General features: G+C 31.7%; 1 protein-coding gene across 1 annotated transcript in view; it reads right to left on the reverse strand.

Annotated features, from left to right (window-relative positions):
* The window catches only part of eys (eyes shut), a 102,633-nt gene extending 88,372 nt beyond the window's left edge, over window positions 1–14,261 (reverse strand). Inside the window, exons 1-3 of the mRNA XM_035352903.2 lie at window positions 14,136–14,261; window positions 9,644–10,048; window positions 5,908–6,021 (exon numbers count right to left, since the gene is read on the reverse strand). Coding sequence (XP_035208794.2) covers window positions 5,908–6,021; window positions 9,644–9,947 — 418 coding nt within the window. The 5' untranslated portion in view covers window positions 9,948–10,048; window positions 14,136–14,261. The remainder of the gene's footprint in view (window positions 1–5,907; window positions 6,022–9,643; window positions 10,049–14,135) is intronic.
* Window positions 14,262–18,149: the final 3,888 nt, after the last annotated feature.

Genomic DNA, 18,149 nt, shown 5'->3' on the forward strand with positions numbered 1-18,149 from the left:
AGGACAGTGAAATGATTATCAAACATATTTCTGTAGAAAAGGGCAGCCAATTTTAATTTGAACATGGGTGACCACCAGTCTAGGATTGGTGCTGCAAGTGAGAATATTAAGTTTGCAAGTAAATATTCTAAACTGATCATAATGGTCTACTTTATATTTGCATAGTGATATTTAGGTGGTATTTCTATGTTCTAGATTCAAGTTGAAGATCATGTATCAGTGTTGATTTGGCTTATTCAAGGTTTTCATTGCTCATACATTTAATTTGAAATGGAATACATCAGTGTGATATTGAGGACACACAAGAACTAAAAACATACAGCATCAAACCAAGTAGCACAGAGGGAAAGATATGCTTCAGTATTTCAACTGATAGACACCTAGTATCATATGGGTGATGCAGAGTTTACATGTATGAGTTGCTAGACACATATTCAGAACCTATTAATAGTGGATTATTTTTCTTCAGAATTAACAGTATGCAGTACAAAGTCCGTAATCCGGACTCGTCGGGACTTCGGCGATTCCGGATTAGGGGTTTTTCCAGATTATAGGTCATCAATTTATATCTGGTAAGATGGCATGCAGAAATTATACAATTAAAAATATGAAACTGTAATTTATGAAATAAAGAGCAATTATGATCTACAGGTATCAAATTAAAAAAAAAAAGCTTAATATTTATTTGTTTACTTTTAAACATTTCTTTCAACATGCGCATGCGTAAAGCATACACTATGTGCTTGCATAATGTATACGCGCACATTCTTTAAGCGCATGTGTAAAGCATACAAAAAAAAGTTTGCTGCTTTTGAGGTCCGGATTATAGATCATTCCGGATAACGGACGTCCGGATTACGGACTTTGTACTGTAGTTCATTAGTTTGTTCTGAGAAATTTCAAAAAAGCACAGGTCACTAATAATTAGAAAATTTTGGCAGTTTTGTTAGATAGCATGCTGTGATACTTTTTCGGCGATATGAAGCAACTCCAATGATGGAACACAGCAATAACTTTTATTTAACACTCAAAAAATTGGCGACATACAAACAAGAAGAGAAAACATATTCTATAAACTTATTTAAAAAAAAATATTTACATGCTTCCTGCAAGAAAATGCATGCAGCTCTCGAGCCTGCATTTCAATATTGCCAGTAATCTGTACATTATTTATTATTCATCTATTTCAAATGCACGAGAGATTAATAACGATATTAAAGCTGTTACAACCTCTCCCCCAATGGAGAGACTTTTTCCGAAGGGAAAAGTTCTGTAAAATTTGACAGTTTAATAAGCTCGGCTTGCTCAATTGCTTAAAGAGAAAAGGTAACTTCTATGATAAATTTCCAAACTTCAGGTCAAAATTTTTAAGTTTTAAAAAAAGATTTTTACACCACATTTAAATAGGAAGAAAATGGATAGTGTTCAAATTAGTCTTCCCCCCCCCCTTTTTTTTTTTTTTTTTGACGGTGCCTAGATCTCTTCCATGTTGGATCAGTTCTTCGGCTATAATTCACAACAAAGCCTTTCCTCAGTTCATTTGTGCCTTTCGGATAATATTCAATTTTCTTTTGTTTTCGACAATTGTTTTCTTCGTATATTACTAGCGGCTTTGATATTAAATCGAAAGCCGAAAGATGATGATAACGTTGCATTGCAAAATGATTCTCAATATTAATTTCTTTATCGTTTTTCAAATTTTCGTGAAAATCTTCCACCTTTAATTCCGGTGATTTAACTTCTTCTTCAAAGATATCTTTGAATGCTTTATTTTCTTCCTTCATCGGTTCCAAGATCTTCTCTTCAGCTATTTTTCTTTTCCTTTGAGCTCTACTAGAGACGGCATTAAAATGGTATCACTAAGTTTACGTTCAAGTGATAAACTAATAAAATAAGACAGTTCAGTGTTAACAGGAAGTAATAACCTAATATCACTAATATTATGTTCAGTGATGAACTAATAAAATAAGACAATTCAATATCAACAGGAAGTTACTTTCAGTGATGAACTAGTAAAATAAGGCAATTTAATACCAACAGGAAGTAATGCTCTGGTTTCACTAATAATACGTTCAGTGATGAACTAATAAAATAAGACAATTCAATATCAACAGGAAGTTACGTTCAGTGATGAACTAATAAAATAAGGCAATTTAATATCAACAGGAAGTAATGATCTGGTTTCACTAATATTACGTTCAGTGATGAACTAATAAAATAAGACAATTCAATATCAACAGGAAGTTACGTTCAGTGATGAACTAATAAAATAAGGCAATTTAATATCAACAGGAAGTAATGATCTGGTTTCACTAATATTACGTTCAGTGATGAACTAATAAAATAAGACAATTCAATATCAACAGGAAGTAATAACCTGGTATCACTAATATTCTGTTCAGTGATGAACTATTAAAATAAAAATACGCACGATTATTCGATCTCGGTCGGTGCCTCCAAAATAATTATGACTGTGATACTTCTTCGGCGATATGAAGCAACTCCAAGATGGAACACAGCAAAAAAATATTTACATGCTTCCTGCGAGAAAATGCATGCAGCTCTCGAGCCTGCATTTCAATATTGCCAGTAATCTGTACATTATTTATTATTCATCTATTTCAAATGCACGAGAGATTAATAACGATATTAAAGCTGTTACAATGCTGAAACAGTAAGAGAGGTAATCCATAAAATAATATGGATAATCCGAACATAACTGAATTACAACAATTATATATATTTTTAAAGAATGACATATTTTTTTAATGATTCTATAGGTTGTCAATAAGACTAATTTTTGCAAAATTTCGAGTTTAAACATTTGAGTCTTTTCTAGGTTAGGATTCAATCAATTTGAATGACAAAAATAGGTAGTCTTCTGTTATCGAGAGTAAAAAAAATGTACATATGTATGCAGGTGTTCATGTATATTGTGTGTGTACACACAGACATACACACGTATGTACATATATACATGCAACACTTCTGAATCCAGTCCTGATAACAGATGAGTACCCAAAAATATATAGAAATTTAAGCTTTTTAATCTCAAATCTTGAAAAAGATTTGAAGGATTTGAAGGGTTTAATGTTCTGTACTTAATTGAAAGTTTTCCAAATGATGAAAAATTTAAGCCAATTAACAGGTATGGAAAATTTTATATTGTACTTATATTTTAAATCATTTTATAAATGATTTAAAATATAAGTAGGATAATTATACTTCAGATAAAATTTTAACTTTCATTTACATAGAATGAGCATTTCTCTATTTATGCAAACAACTTCTTTAAACTTAATTAAAAAAAAAACCTTGATTTATTTTCTATTTTTAACAAAATATTTAAAAATTTTTTATTATATACATTTACTAAAAAATAATGGGTTTTAATGAAAGCTTTCCACCACCACAAATATCATCTGCATGAACAGTTTACGTTCATGTGTTTAATGATATTTTGCTAAATGATTTTGGCATTTGAAAGAAAGAGACTTGCTTTAAAACATTATGTTTTGAAATTTGTAAAAATATATCGTTATTATTAAGTACAAGAGGTCTGAAATGGAACTATCATACTACTAGATTAGAATCATGATTTGCTTCCAGTTCTGTTGCAAAAAGTCAGCTACAGAATGTCACCAAATCATCTTTACTAATTTAGATACTAATGTTGTATCATACAACACTGTGAAGGTTAGATACTGAAAGTTAAAAAACAAGGACTATGACATTCAAGAAGCAAAGTGTTCTGGCTGGCCTACTGACGTTGATGAGGACCACCTGTGAGAACTTGAGGAAGAAGATCAGTATGTAACCACTTGAGAGCTTGCCAAGGAGTTAGACACTAGTGACATGTCCATTAGTCGTGCTATGCATCGCATAAACTTGACGTACAAGTTCAATCATTGCATGCCGCATGAGCTGACTCAAGCAGACAAGGACAGATGTGTTTTCGCCTGCATTAATCTGCTTGAATATCAGCAAAGGCCAAAATTCTGAACCGGATCATCACTCGTAAAAAAAGTGAATTTACTTCAACAATACAGGTTGAAAAGAGGATTGGTCTACACCCAGTGAGGCCATTGGCAGTGTCACAAAGCAAAATTTGACAAACAATATGATCATGCTTTGTATCTGATAAGATTGCCATGGTATTATCCACAAAGAGTATCTATCTGGAAAAAAAGATAAAACCCTCCACAGTAAAGTATACAGTGAGGTGCCAGTCCATGTTGACAGTGCTCTCAAGGAAAAACATTGAAGTGAGTTCCAGCACATAAAAAGGAATGTTCTATCAAGGTAATGCAAGATCACATGTGCCTGCATTCATCACCTCGACTTTATACAAACTTGAATGGGATTTTTTGCCACACCCACCATATAGCTTTGACATTGCTCTATCATACTTCCACCTTTTTTTCACACCACTTGCAGCTACATGTTGCCAGTGCTATGTTCGATTCTGTACAAGATGCCCAAAATGAGGTTGATCTGTTTTTGGACTCATGGCCACCAAGTTTCTGAGTTGAAGGCTTTGAAAAACTACCAAAATGTTGGCAGAAAATCATAGATTTGGATAGTGATTACTACCTGCACTATAGGTACTGCTTTTGCGTTTTTTTCTAACTTTATTAAGAAAATTTTTTGGTGAAAAACTCTCGTTACAACCATATACTTCCTCTGTCCATGATAATAGTAGCAAGTGAATATTTAAATAGTAATCATTGGTCAATGCAGCTGAAAGTTATGTTGTAGCACAAAACTGTGAAGCTTTTGATCAAAATCAATATTTTATGGTATTAGTCATTTGTTTTGGCACATCTTTTAATTTTTAGATTAACCTAATCATTAGAAATAACTTATTTTTCTAATTTTATCCGCTGATCAAAATTAATTATTTTATTTCACCTGAATATCAACCCGTTGTAAAAAGTAAGATGAAAAAAGAGAGTTTTTGATCAAAGATAGAGCTGTGATAATCCAATTATTGATGCATCAAAAGAACAACAAAAAACTGCAGAAAGGTGCAATTATGTTAGCTGCAAAGCAATTTAAGTGCAACAGAATGATCATATCAAGAGTTTGAAAACTTGCTTCTGAAAATATTTGTCAAGATGAACCATATGCTAATGCTGATTCTTTGAAAAAAAAAACAAAACTGTGTTCATAGATGGAAAGGTTATGAAGAAAAACTTGTAAAACTTAGTCATACTCTTCTTAGAAGAAGAGACGTCACAGAAGCAGTAAACACAGACTTTGAGAGCATTTTTCCCGAAACACTGGATAATACGTTTCTGTCACTTCAACAAGTTATGCTAGAAGCCTGAAGAACTATGGCTCTAATAATTTTAAGCTTCACAGCCAAAGAATCCTGCCCACAAGTTTAAAATGCAGTAACAAAACTATTCAAAAATCCAAAAAGTATCTGAATATTCAAAATAAAAATTAGGAGTAATATTTTTAATTTATTATTTAATTTCATCTGATTTTTTGATAAATGTTGCATCTATATTAATTTCCTTTTGTGATTATTATTATGAAACAAATTAAATTCATCAACTGCTATGATTACGGGACAGAGGAATATGTATTTATTAATATAAAAGCAGAAAAATTCATAAACATAAATATAACTAGCAGGGTGGAAAAAGCTACTCCATGCAATGATATAAATTGCACATAATTTCAGAAATACATTTGCAATACGAAATCAACCACTGAAAATGAGATTTTCACAATTCCAAGTAATGGATTAATTCTAACAATTTGTAATGCACAGTACCTTTTCAATAAAAACCAATAAACAAAACTAGAAATTATTTTACTATTAACATATAATCAGATTTTAAAACCTGAAGACATTTAATTAAAAAATAATGCTAAACTAATTCTTACTTTACATACCTGTATAACTGAGAGGACAATGACAAATGTAGTCATTTATCAAGTCTTCGCACAGTCCATTATTCAAACAGGGGTCTGACAAACATTCATTTATATCCGATTCACAGGTGGTGCCTAAATAAATAGAAAATTAAAGAAATAAAAGCCCAGATATTTAAGAAAATTTATTTGAAACATTTTTCCTAACATATTACATTATATCCTTTTTAACATATTTACATTTTTTGAATTTATTTATCAAAAGAAATTTCTGATTTTGCATATAAATTATGAACTACTGTTTATAATAGCATTTTACACTTTTTATAATAATTCTGCCTGTAAATTTGATGTTCTGCTAAATTTAATTGGCAGCAAGTTCAAAGATATAAAAACAGAAGGAAGAGAAATGTGGCAATGTAAAATTTAAAATTAGGCAAAAGAGCAACCTTAACTGGGTGTAGACTTTGAGTAAAACTTTTACCTATTTTGAAGGGAATCATACACAGAACACTCTTTGTCTGGAAAAGAAAGTTTTTAGCCCAAAGGGATAATTTGACCAGAAGGGCTATTAATTTCATTTTGGCATTTTGCATTGGTTCGCTATAAACAGCATTTCACTTTTCAAATTGTTGCCACCAAATAATAGAGCCCATATTTAAAGAAATTAAATGAAAGAAACTGCATAAATGTATGTATGCTTCTCACACTGTGAAATAACAACAGTACCTAGGGCTATCAAATTTTGAATAATGTAGTCCTCTACTTGAATATGGGCATCTCAAAGCCCAAATTTGGAATTTGTTTTATTATCTACTTCATATTTTGTAAAACTTTAACAGATTTTTGATTAACAAACTGAACAATTTCAAAGCGAGCAATGGCAACACTATACTCACACACAGAAAAACATTTTTTATCTTCAGTGCGCGAGACTGTGTATCGGAAATTCTAAAGATGTGCTCTTCTACAATTATTTTGCGATATTGCTGTTAAATTGAATTTTATGGTTTATTGCAAAGAGCATGATATTAAATAAATAAAGGAAACACATAAAACGTTAAAAAATACACCCCTTTGGGCATAATATAAAATCTGAGTTTTCAGGTTTTTTATTGTTTAAATTCTTTTTAATCCTACATATTTTGGCATATAGAGAAGGGTTAAAAAATGCTGAAAACTAAGTTAAAAATTTTGGGGACTCTTTAGATTAGAGCAACAGTCAAAAAATGGAAATCATTGAAACGCAAACCTAATCTTTAACATGCAGATGCCCTTTTATCAGAGAAAAACTTAACTAACATATGTAGCTGCAAGTGGTATATGGTAACTCACCATATACCACTTGCAGCTACATATGTTGCACTAAAAAACTACATAACAGACTTGCTTAGTGTTTAAAGGGAATATGGGAATTTATGAGCAGGAATCCAAGTTCTGTAAAGTAATCCTAAAGTAGAACAAACTTCAAATGTAAGAAACTACAGAGCAAATGCAACAGTATTGGGCAAGGAGGCTTTAAATTTCTGATGATATGACTGACCTTCACCTTGTTCCATGTAAAATGTATCCTTACGTGTAGCTGTATTTGTATCTTCAAATATCAAAATAATTTTTAACCATCACAATGTCTCATTGTTATGAGAGTGATTTTGCTTACACAGTGTAATTTTGATTACATTTCAATTCCTTTCATTCAAAGTTTGCACTCGTGTATGGCCCCACAACAAGTCGAAAGATTAAGACTATTATGAATACTGGGAGTTTGACTCAGACTTGATCCCAGATAAATGAGATGGCTGCATGGTTTCTGATGTGTAATATGACAAGTCAATTTTCCTTAGAAAATAATCCACAAAAGCATCCCTCTCTATAGGCAAGTAGCCCTCATGTGCATTGCATATTCCAGTACCCTAACACTGTACTCATTCACATATGATCTCTTATTTTAAAGTAAATATATTATGACCTTTCTGTACTTAAGCTTATTAATAATTTTTTTAGATACATCAAGTATATATTACATTTAAAGACCAAAATTGATAAATTCTAGGTTTGCCAAAAAATCCTAGAATTTATCATAGTGAGACTGTACTTTTTGTCTGAAAAATGATTGTAAAGTTTTTGTGAAGCCACTGAGGCAATTTTATCAATCACTGTCACAAGTTGGCAAAAGTCTGTTTTTATGACAATGACTGTATTTTTTTATGCACCTGTTTTTAATTTTTATTATTCTTTGAATATAAAATTTTAAATTATTCTGTTAATTTCCTTACATAATCTTATGAAATTAAATTGTTATATAATATTTTCTACACTTTATCCATATTTTAATTATCAGTTTTTATTTAACCTTTTGAAGACGGGATGGCCATTATAGTGGTCATAGATTCCTCTCTGAAAAGACGGGGTTGTCCAGTTTAGTAGCCATGTCTTTTTCCCCTATTTTCCAGGCTGGAAAGTGGGGTTAAATGTCAAATTTGATGTCCTTGGGTTTTAACCACTTATCTCTTTCAAAGGTCTTCCTTTTGCGACATAGATGCACCCCTCTGAGAATCCATTAAACTACACAAAAGAATCTTTGTTGCAAATAGGTGGTGATTTCTTAAAGGGGGGAAAGCATTCGGTTCATTCAAGATTCCCCGTCCTCAAAAGGTTAAAAGCTGTTAGAAGTAAAATAAGAAGTTAGAATGTCCCTCTATTATCAGAAAATAACTTGGTTTTTTTATCCTTAATCTAACCCATAATAATAATATACTATTTTATTTTTTGATTTTTACCAGTTATTTTAATGGTTTCATAAAAACTCAAAATGCAAGAGCTTATAAGAATTTTTTTTTTTTTTTAACTTTCACTATCTCATTATGGTAAATGCTAGAACTTAATTTTTGAACTTCTATAACAGATAGTATAAGGATAGAATTCAAGAATAAGAGCTGAATTTAAATTTTAAGGCAATTAAGAAATTATTAATAAAGAACATTCACTATACATATTATAAATGAATTTAGACAAAAAAGTGAATTACTAAATCATTATGCATTACAGATTTAACCATTATCATTATCATTATTAATCACTTTCTGAATTTTTATAACAGAAGAATTCAAGAATAAAAGCTGATTTCTAAATGAAAAACATGAAAGAATAGACTGAAAAAAAAAATCATACATTAGTACTTACTTAAGCGAAAACAGTTAAAAAAATTAATCTTTAAAACATGATGACACATGTAATAAAAAATTAAATTAAGATGATGTGTTTGTATGTTCATAAAAAAAATTGTGATTATTAATGAAGCTAATATAATTTCAAGACATTGATTTCAGAGATTATAAGCAAGATTTAATTTTTTAAATAAAAATAAAACAGCCTTATAAGTGCTTAGGAACATTAGTTTATAAAAAATGCAAAATAATGAAGTTGGCAAGTAGCATAAAAAAGCAAGGTTTACTCAAAATAAATGAAACATTTAAGTACTATATTTCTTTCAATAATTGTTTAAACTTTAAAACAAAGCACTGTAAGTAATGATATGTATTTATTGAATTTCTTCCAATTACTTAATGCTCTTTAAGAGATTTCCAGCAGAATATTATCAATAATAGACTACTGAAATCCCTACAAAAAGACCTTCTATCACATGATTAAATTATGATTTTATTACAAGAAAGAACACGAAGTGAGGTTTAACAATTTTGAAATTTAGGACAAATTTAAGATTTATTCATAATCAATAATAAATAACATATCATACCGGTAAAACCTTGGTCACAAACACATGTGAAGTCATCAATACCGTCAATACATGAACCACCATTGAAACAAGGTTCGCTGCGACAGTCATCATAATTAGTCTGGCAATTTAAACCAGTATAACCATTTTGGCAAAAACACTGATGTCCACCTGATGCAGTTCCAATGCAAATACCGTGAACACAAGGTTGTGAAAGGCAAGATCCAGGCAATTCTGGCTTTGTTAAATGGGACTTGGATACCTTTACTCCAGCTATTGACAGAAAGAGCCAAGCAGCTAGAGATTGATATGAGAGGTAAATCATTTTGTGAAACTAGTGGCATTATTGTCTTCTTAATTTACTTAAATTACTCAGTTTGGATTTCCTTGGATGGTACTTTTTGTAGTAGCCATGAAATTTAGAATCTGAAATAAATAAATGAATGGATATAACATCAGCATAAATGTAATTACAAAAAGTAGCTTAATTAATGCAATTATAACCAAAGCAATATAACATGAGAAGAAAATTAATATTTAATTAGTATCAAATTACAAGACATTCAGTACATCCATATTAAAGTGACAATATGATTAGACACAAAAACTGTCTGACTTTGTAACATACAGTTTTATAACCAAAAGTTTATGTAGTAGCTGCTTTAATGAGAAAGTACTAGATAGCCTCTAATTCCATAGCTGATATCTTGTCAACTAAAAAGTTACGTAATATTTATCTGTATTTTAATTTTAAAAGCATACCACAGTTCAAGGCTGAAACAGAAAAATTAAGCAATTGTTTTAAAGTAGAGCATTGGTAAATTATGACAGTTATCTGCCTAAAAGGAAAGATGATGGTACTTACCGATTACGTGCAGCCTCTACTCCCCCCCAAAAAAAAAACACAAAAAAGTACTAGTAAAGCAACATACCAAGTCACCAAAAAGTATTTATGGTAACCCAAATGTTCTAAAAAAGTAATTATGTGGCAACCCTGGTATACATGTAGCATCTGCCCCAAATGGCTTTTCATTTATTTCTCTGGACATTTTCACCAGTGGTTACCACAGATTATGATTCCTCCTATGGGAATGTAAGCATCTTAGCATAGCAATAGACTACATATTATTACAATTCTCCTCTTTAGCAAAAACTAAGACACAACTTTTTGCTTACACAAAGTGTAATGCGGCTCACTTAAAAGTATCATGGGCCTCTTTTTACTTTCTCATTTTAGAATTTTGATGGTGAGTTTGTGTAATTCTTTGTGTAATGTTAGAATTTTGATGGTGAGTTTGTGTAATTTTTGTCGCAAAAACATCTTTCTGTCATACTTTTCTGTTATCAGAACTGGTGTATATGTGACACACATATATGTATACATACATATGCACATATATACATGCACATATACATACATTTCTGAATCTCCCCCTCCCCACAAAAAAAAGTACCGTGAAAACAATTGCTGTATATTTAAGGAGCACAAAAAATTGAGGAGTGTGCATTTCTTGTATGGAAGGGGGAAAGAATATAAAAAAATATGCGACATTAGATACATCACTGAAATAGAAGCAGATACTCAAATAAAAGTTTTCTCCCCATAGTTGCTGACAAATTCATGAATGCTCTCCAAAACTGGCAACAAGTTCATGACCTGTATTTCAGCAGGGGCGCAGGTAATCGGAAAGTACTAAGACACCATGGTTTACTTTCTAAGTTCCTAAATGCTTTTATTACATATAGCGAAAACAACAAAACCTCCCATGAAACCAGTCTATTTAATCACTAGAAATAGAACCCATGATAAATTGTTAATATTTCTTAAATTTAATTTCTTATCCAAATGAATACACACAAATTGCATTGGCAAAAACTCTTGAAAAGGTACTATCATAAACACTCTAAAAATAAATACTAAAATATAGGTAATGATTATAAAAATTTACAGTTGTAAAGGAAATTGTTATATTGTGCTCTGATATAAACAGAGAATTAAAATCATTTATCTTCCTTTTTCTTAAATTTTTGCCAGCCTAATAAACAAATAAGCAAAGAAAAGCGCTTTTAGTTTTTAGTTGAATATTACTCCAATATTTTATCATTATACTGCTTTTACAAAGCATTTAAAAATTATTTAGAGAACATTTTGATTCATATATTATTTATTTATTTACTTTTGCATTTTTTTAGCTTTAATAATAATAGCAATTATATGCATCAATGGTGCCCAGCTTTTGAACATATAAGAGGCAGTTTAATGTATGTATTATGACAACAATCAATAATTTTTATTTACCAAAAATATAACAACACATTATGGAATAATAAACACAAATTATATCAAAATAGTCATTATATTTATTTTAAATTGTCTTGGTAAACAACTGTGAAAGCACTATGGCATCGAAAGCAGATTACAGACGTAAAAAAATTTAAAATGCTGTTGAACACTGTGGATATCTTTGTAAAGCAAGTTATGTTTAATTATGGATTAAAATATACCTTATTATATGCCTACACATCAGAAAAATGTATTAAATTATACATACATTAGTGTGTCAGCTGTCGGTAATATAACAATAATAAATTTTATTACTTCTGACCTGATAATCACAGATATACTTAACTCTGAATTCTGAAGAACAGGAGTTCTCATTAAGAAGAAAAATTCCCTCTGGTTTCATAGTTTCAGAAAGGGAATGAGTCAGCCTTTTATTTACCTGTTAATTATTTAGTTTTAGTTTATGAGTATAACAAACCATTTTTGTTTAAGTTTTGGTATTTATCAATGTTTTCTATACTTTTTCTTGTTTAATTTACAAAATGCATTAAAAAATAATCTAAATTTAAATAAATGTATACATGTTTTCCAAATTTTGGAAAGGGAGGTGGGTGGTGATGGGACAAAAAAAGTTGAGAACCCCTGCTTTAGAATTTAGCCAGTCTCCAGCTAAATTCAAGCCCTGAATATACGTATAACATACTACTGCAAGAGATTAGAGAAGTAAAAAACATTCTTTTTTCAGAACATCAGTGGAAAAACATAAAATGATCAAAGCGTCACTAATGAGAATAGAGAAAATGCTAGAAAGAATATGAGAGTAAGGAAAGAAATTTTAATGGAGTAATGTAGCTTTGAAAACAAACAGAAGAGTCCTAAGCTTTCTGACTGCAATGCCCCTAAAATTCTAGCTTTCAAGCAGATTGCGACTGGGCAAAAACTTTCTCCTGAATCCAATCCAATGAACAAATCTGACATGAGAACAAATGAATTTAACATGAAAACAAATGTAAGGTCTGCACAAGTGATAGATTTTTGTTCCCCATATTTGGTTACATAGTTCAAATCTACAAGAGTTTTGCAGTGACAGGTCACTAACACTGGATGTGTATGACCAAGTAATGTAACACTGGATGTATGGGATGTGTTTGACATGTGGATGGGAGATTTTCTTTGCTTAAAAGGTTTAATACCTCCACCCGTCTTTTCTCCAGAGACAGACAAATATGCATTCGGAAGTTATAATAATTTTTTAATGCATATTTATTTTTAAAATAAAATTTGCCCACTGAAACTGTATTTCATTTACATAAAAGAAGTGCCGCAGTCCTCTTTGCGCTCTGGCTAGAATCACGATTTACCTCAGAAATTGAGAAGTACTGAAGCCAAGCTCTAGCACACACAAAAAATATATCAGACTGTACAATACATTTTTTCCAGCTGCTATATAAGGAATGTTTTCTTCATGGAATTTTTTCTTTGGTAAATTGAAAGGTATTTTCAATATTAAATGTACATAAAATAAAATCAATCTTATTATTAGATACATTTATATATATATTTCAGACTGGTTTTAAAGATTCATTGATTTCTGAAACTAGGAAAAGCAAAAAAATTCAGCAAGTGCAATATTTTTTTTGAAGTTGTGAATACCTGAATTAAATAAAATTTTGGTACTTTGCTGTTTAAGTGGCCATTGCATTCCCATTAGCTTCATGTAAAGTATTCATGCTGTAGACTGAAAGATTATGTTTGTCAGTTCTAGATGACTAAAAGCAATTGTCATTTTAAAAGAAATATCCATTTCTTCATAAAAATATGGACTATAATATGTAACTTTTAAGCAGTGGCACAAAATACATTTTTATAGTTGTGAAGAACAGCCAATTAGCTATTCTTTCCCATCTTTATAAGCATAACTATAAAGAATAACTATACATAAGTACATATTTTTGAAATTATTCTTAGCTTTGAAAACAATGATGAACACAAGTCTTATCCGCAAAATAATTAAGCCCAATAACTGGAAAACTTAAGTAATTACCTAGCTTATTAAAGTGCACTTGTCTGTTTCGAGCATTTCTTAGTTAAAATATAATTATATGCAATAGAGTGACATAATTACTAGCAAAGATAAGTTATCTGGATAAATAATATCAGTACTGTATACGGTTTTAATAAAAAAAGTTACTGGGCATATTTTTATAGAGAACAGAAGAGATTCCTTACCAGATATGTCATAAATTTCAGGATATGACTTAATGCACACTTTCGAAGTTATGAACGAAAAATCATACCGAGACAAAACGGCTTTTGTTTTGACAATTGTTGCCATGGCTACTAAGACACATTGGAAAGGCATGTCTGATTTTGACAATTTAGTTGTCGCTGTTGCTGCTCCGCTAAAGACAAAATAAATACTGAATCATGCTACAATTTTCTCACAGTTTTAGCAGTCGTTAATATTTTCATGCCTCGTCCCCTCAAATGTAATAATCAAAAGTTTATTCTGACAATATAAAGAAATATTAAATACATTAAGAATAAAATAAAGAAAACTCATTATTAGTTGGTGGCAAACGGGAGCAAGGGCAATAGAATAGACCTTTTTAGTTGGCATAGACCAAAAATTGACAAACCCCCTTGATTTGAAGTTGAAACAATTGGCAAGAAAATTTTCAAATTCATCTAAAGTGGCCCCCAGGGTTAACTTAAGTGATCAACCACATGAAATCACCCCGGGCCAATGCCATTTGAAAGCATGGCTTTTAGCTATTGACTATAGAAAACTAAATAGCATAACAAAGTACCCGGTCTAACTCTTACTAATAATTAAGAAACACTGAAAAAGTTAAACCCGCAAAATACATGACGACGCTAGACGTGAGCTCTGGATACTTTCAGATATATGTGAAACCACAGAATGTGTCAAAAACCGCATTTATTATCAAATCAAGAATTTATGCTTTTCTTAGAAGGCCGTTTGGCTTATGCGAAGCACCCGACCCGTTTCAAATAGCTGTGGATGTTGAACTAAGACCTGTCCTTGGATTATCTACATTTATTTACTTAGACGATATAATAATAAGTGAGACAATGGATAAATATATTCGGGATCTGCACGAAATGTTTTCTCTTCTGAAGGTGAAAGCATGAGATATCTCAGGGAGAATCTAAAAGGAAGATTCTAAAATAATAGCAATAAAAAATTATCTACCCCCTAATATGGAAAGAAATTGGCCTTATTTTTGGGCTTGTGCTCCTAATATTGGTTAAAGATTTTGTTCATATGGCAAAGCTATTATTAAACTTTAAAAGAAAAAAAAGCCAGGTTCACAGTGTGTGCAAACAAGGCATTTGAAAGACTTAAAGAGGCTTTAATTCAAGCTCTCGTCTTGAAATTTCTTGAAGCGGATTGTAAATAAGGAATCTCCCGAGATGGCTCAGATTTCGCTCTAGGAGCCGAGCTTATTCAAGATGGACAGGTACAGGTGGAAGCGCAATGGACACCCATTGTTTGTTATGAGTATATAGGTATAGTCCAGTTCAAGACGGCAGCCGGTTGCACATTTTAGCAATTCACTTAACCCAAAGAAATTATACCTCTACCGAAAAGGAAGCGTTAGCTGTTCTTTTGGCGGCGCAAAAACTTTGAGTGTATTTTGAGAGAACCCCAGATACTGTGTTTACAGACCATGCGGTCGTCGCTTATTTGTATTCTAGGGAGAATTTATCGCCCAGACTCATGCGATCAGTCCTTAAAATTGCAAGAATACTATTTAATATTTAAATGCCCTCCCGGGAAAGGAAATGTTGTAGCGGATGTTCTATCAAGAATTAAACTAGATGATGATGAGAATGTAGTAAAAATTACAATGTTAATTAAAAAAAAATTTAGATTCTCGAGAAACAGTTATCACAGAACTACAAACAGACCCAGAATTTAAAAACATTTCTGCCTACTTGAAAGATCCCAACCACTTTGAACACCATGATATGACAGGTAATTAGAAACAGAGCTGCAAGTAATCAAACAATTGACAATCTTGACTAGAATAGAAGAGAAACACGCTAATGTGACAATCAAAATCGTAAAAAACAACCTTATATTTAGCGTAGGTATAATGAAACACTCAATCGATTTCGAGGGCAGCTAAAGGTCCCTCCTCATCAGAAGAAAGAAATACATAGAAAGAAGAAAATAGGAGAAGGAGTCACAGAAACACGTGGTGCTTATCAGCACTGCACGTGGTTATAACTAGATTTTTAATCAGAGTTGCACTGGCCGCCTACTTTTACTGAGCCAGGCTGTCTGATCAAGCATAAAGAAATATTAGCGAAGTTAAAATAGGGAGCGAGGAGCAAATGCACATTACGCTCAAAATCTGAACTTCAAATAATGGAAAGCAACCACTGAACGGATTTTCATACCCTCTGGTAGTACCAAGCGCGAGGAGGTAACGCCATCTATCGGCAAAAATAATTGAATTAAGATAGTAGAATTTTAAAGGCATTAGGAAGGACTGGATTGGACTTCAAATCATTAACTAAACTTTCTAAATCTTTGTGAATGTGAAAAGCCTCAAGAAAATCCAATTCGCCTATGGAAGAAGCCTTTTGGATGATTTTTGCAGACCCAAAATCAAAATTATGGTTAAAAGTCCAGCTATGATACGCTATTGAAGACTTGTTAATTTCGCCTTTTTTGACATAAGATTCATGTTCCTTGATACGAAACTTCAACGCTCTTTTTGTTTGGCCAATATATCTTAAACCACATTGACATGATATACTATAAATTCCCCAAGAATTCAAGACAGAAACGCAATCTTTTAGAATCGAAGGGTGAATTTTATTAATAGGGGAGAAAACGACTTGAAAATTGAATTTCTGGAGAATCCGTGCAATTTTATAGCTATTATTCTAGTCTAATTGACAATCTTGTTTTACTCCAAAGTAAAAAAAATAATAATGAATTAAGATCGGCTATCCAAGCGAGTTTAGGATTAAATATTTTGCAGGACTTGCTTTATGCGTAATTTTCAGGCCATCTCGGAATAAGAAAAATGGTCCAGGGAATAAGGGAAGTTGTCTATTTTCTACAGCTACAAAACATTTGTACCCCAACATGTCAAATCTTGTAATATTTGTCAGTTAGTTAACGATATTAATTATAGCCCGGCCGTACACCTAAATTGCATAAAAGCTACTTTTTCTAAGGCATTAATAAGAATGGACTTAGTAGTTTCTTGCCCTCGCAGTGAAAAAGAAACAAAACTAGATATTTGCCCATAATATCTGATTGTTTCTCAAAGTAGGTATAGAAATAATTCCCCTCAAAAGAGCTTCCAGCAAAAACTGTTCTAGATTTATTTTTAAATGCATTTATATTAAAGTATGGAACTCCACATAAAATAATATCAGTTAAAGGAAAGCAAATCGTTATTTGGAATTTTGAGAATCTATATATACAGGTCTTGGTATAAAACATTTTAAAATGGTTCCTTATCGATCACAGTCGAATACTGCAGAGCGGATAAATTGAAACATGGTGAAAATTATCCGAAACTATGTTAAACATTGTCACAAACGTTCGAATGACTGTATCAATGAGCGCGCATTTGCCTTGAGGATAGCAAAACATGAGACTACAAGCAATATATTGGCTGAATTATTTCTCGGCAGAAAAGTTACACACGCCGCTCTGTAAGCCTCTTATTTTTATTTTTTTTTTCGGTTCAAAAGAGGTCTGCAGAATTTAAGACGACACAGGCAGTCAGAAATTAGCGTACGAAGCAATTCGAAATTCGAATATGGTAAGGTCGAAACAAAAAATTTATTATGACAAGAAAAAAGGCGAGAAGTTGATTTTAAGGTGGGAGATAGTGCTGAAAATTAAACATTCTTTCTCGTTTGCACCAGAAGAAAAGGTTAAGGAGTTTTGTAATAAGTTCGAAACTTTAATGCAGATGAAATTAAAAATGCTCAATTGAAAAAAGTGTAGTGTTTCTGAACTATCAAAACAGTGTAAGCACCAGAGCCAACGTAGACCAGACCAAGCGCTATTATGAGCGCACTATGATATGCCACTGCCATAAGATGTTTTTCGGGAATCACCAAGTGTGAACAACGAAAGGCCATCTAGAAATGCTGCTGATACAATGCCAACATCTCGAGTACAAGGCCCTCAAAGAAAAGAAAGGACGCCGGATATAGTGAAAACGAGAGGGGAAAAAACCTAAG

The sequence above is a fragment of the Stegodyphus dumicola genome, chromosome 4, assembly GCF_044657685.1.
Source record: "Stegodyphus dumicola isolate Sdum_Otavi_A_Nest chromosome 4, ASM4465768v1".
Taxonomy (NCBI): domain Eukaryota; kingdom Metazoa; phylum Arthropoda; class Arachnida; order Araneae; family Eresidae; genus Stegodyphus; species Stegodyphus dumicola.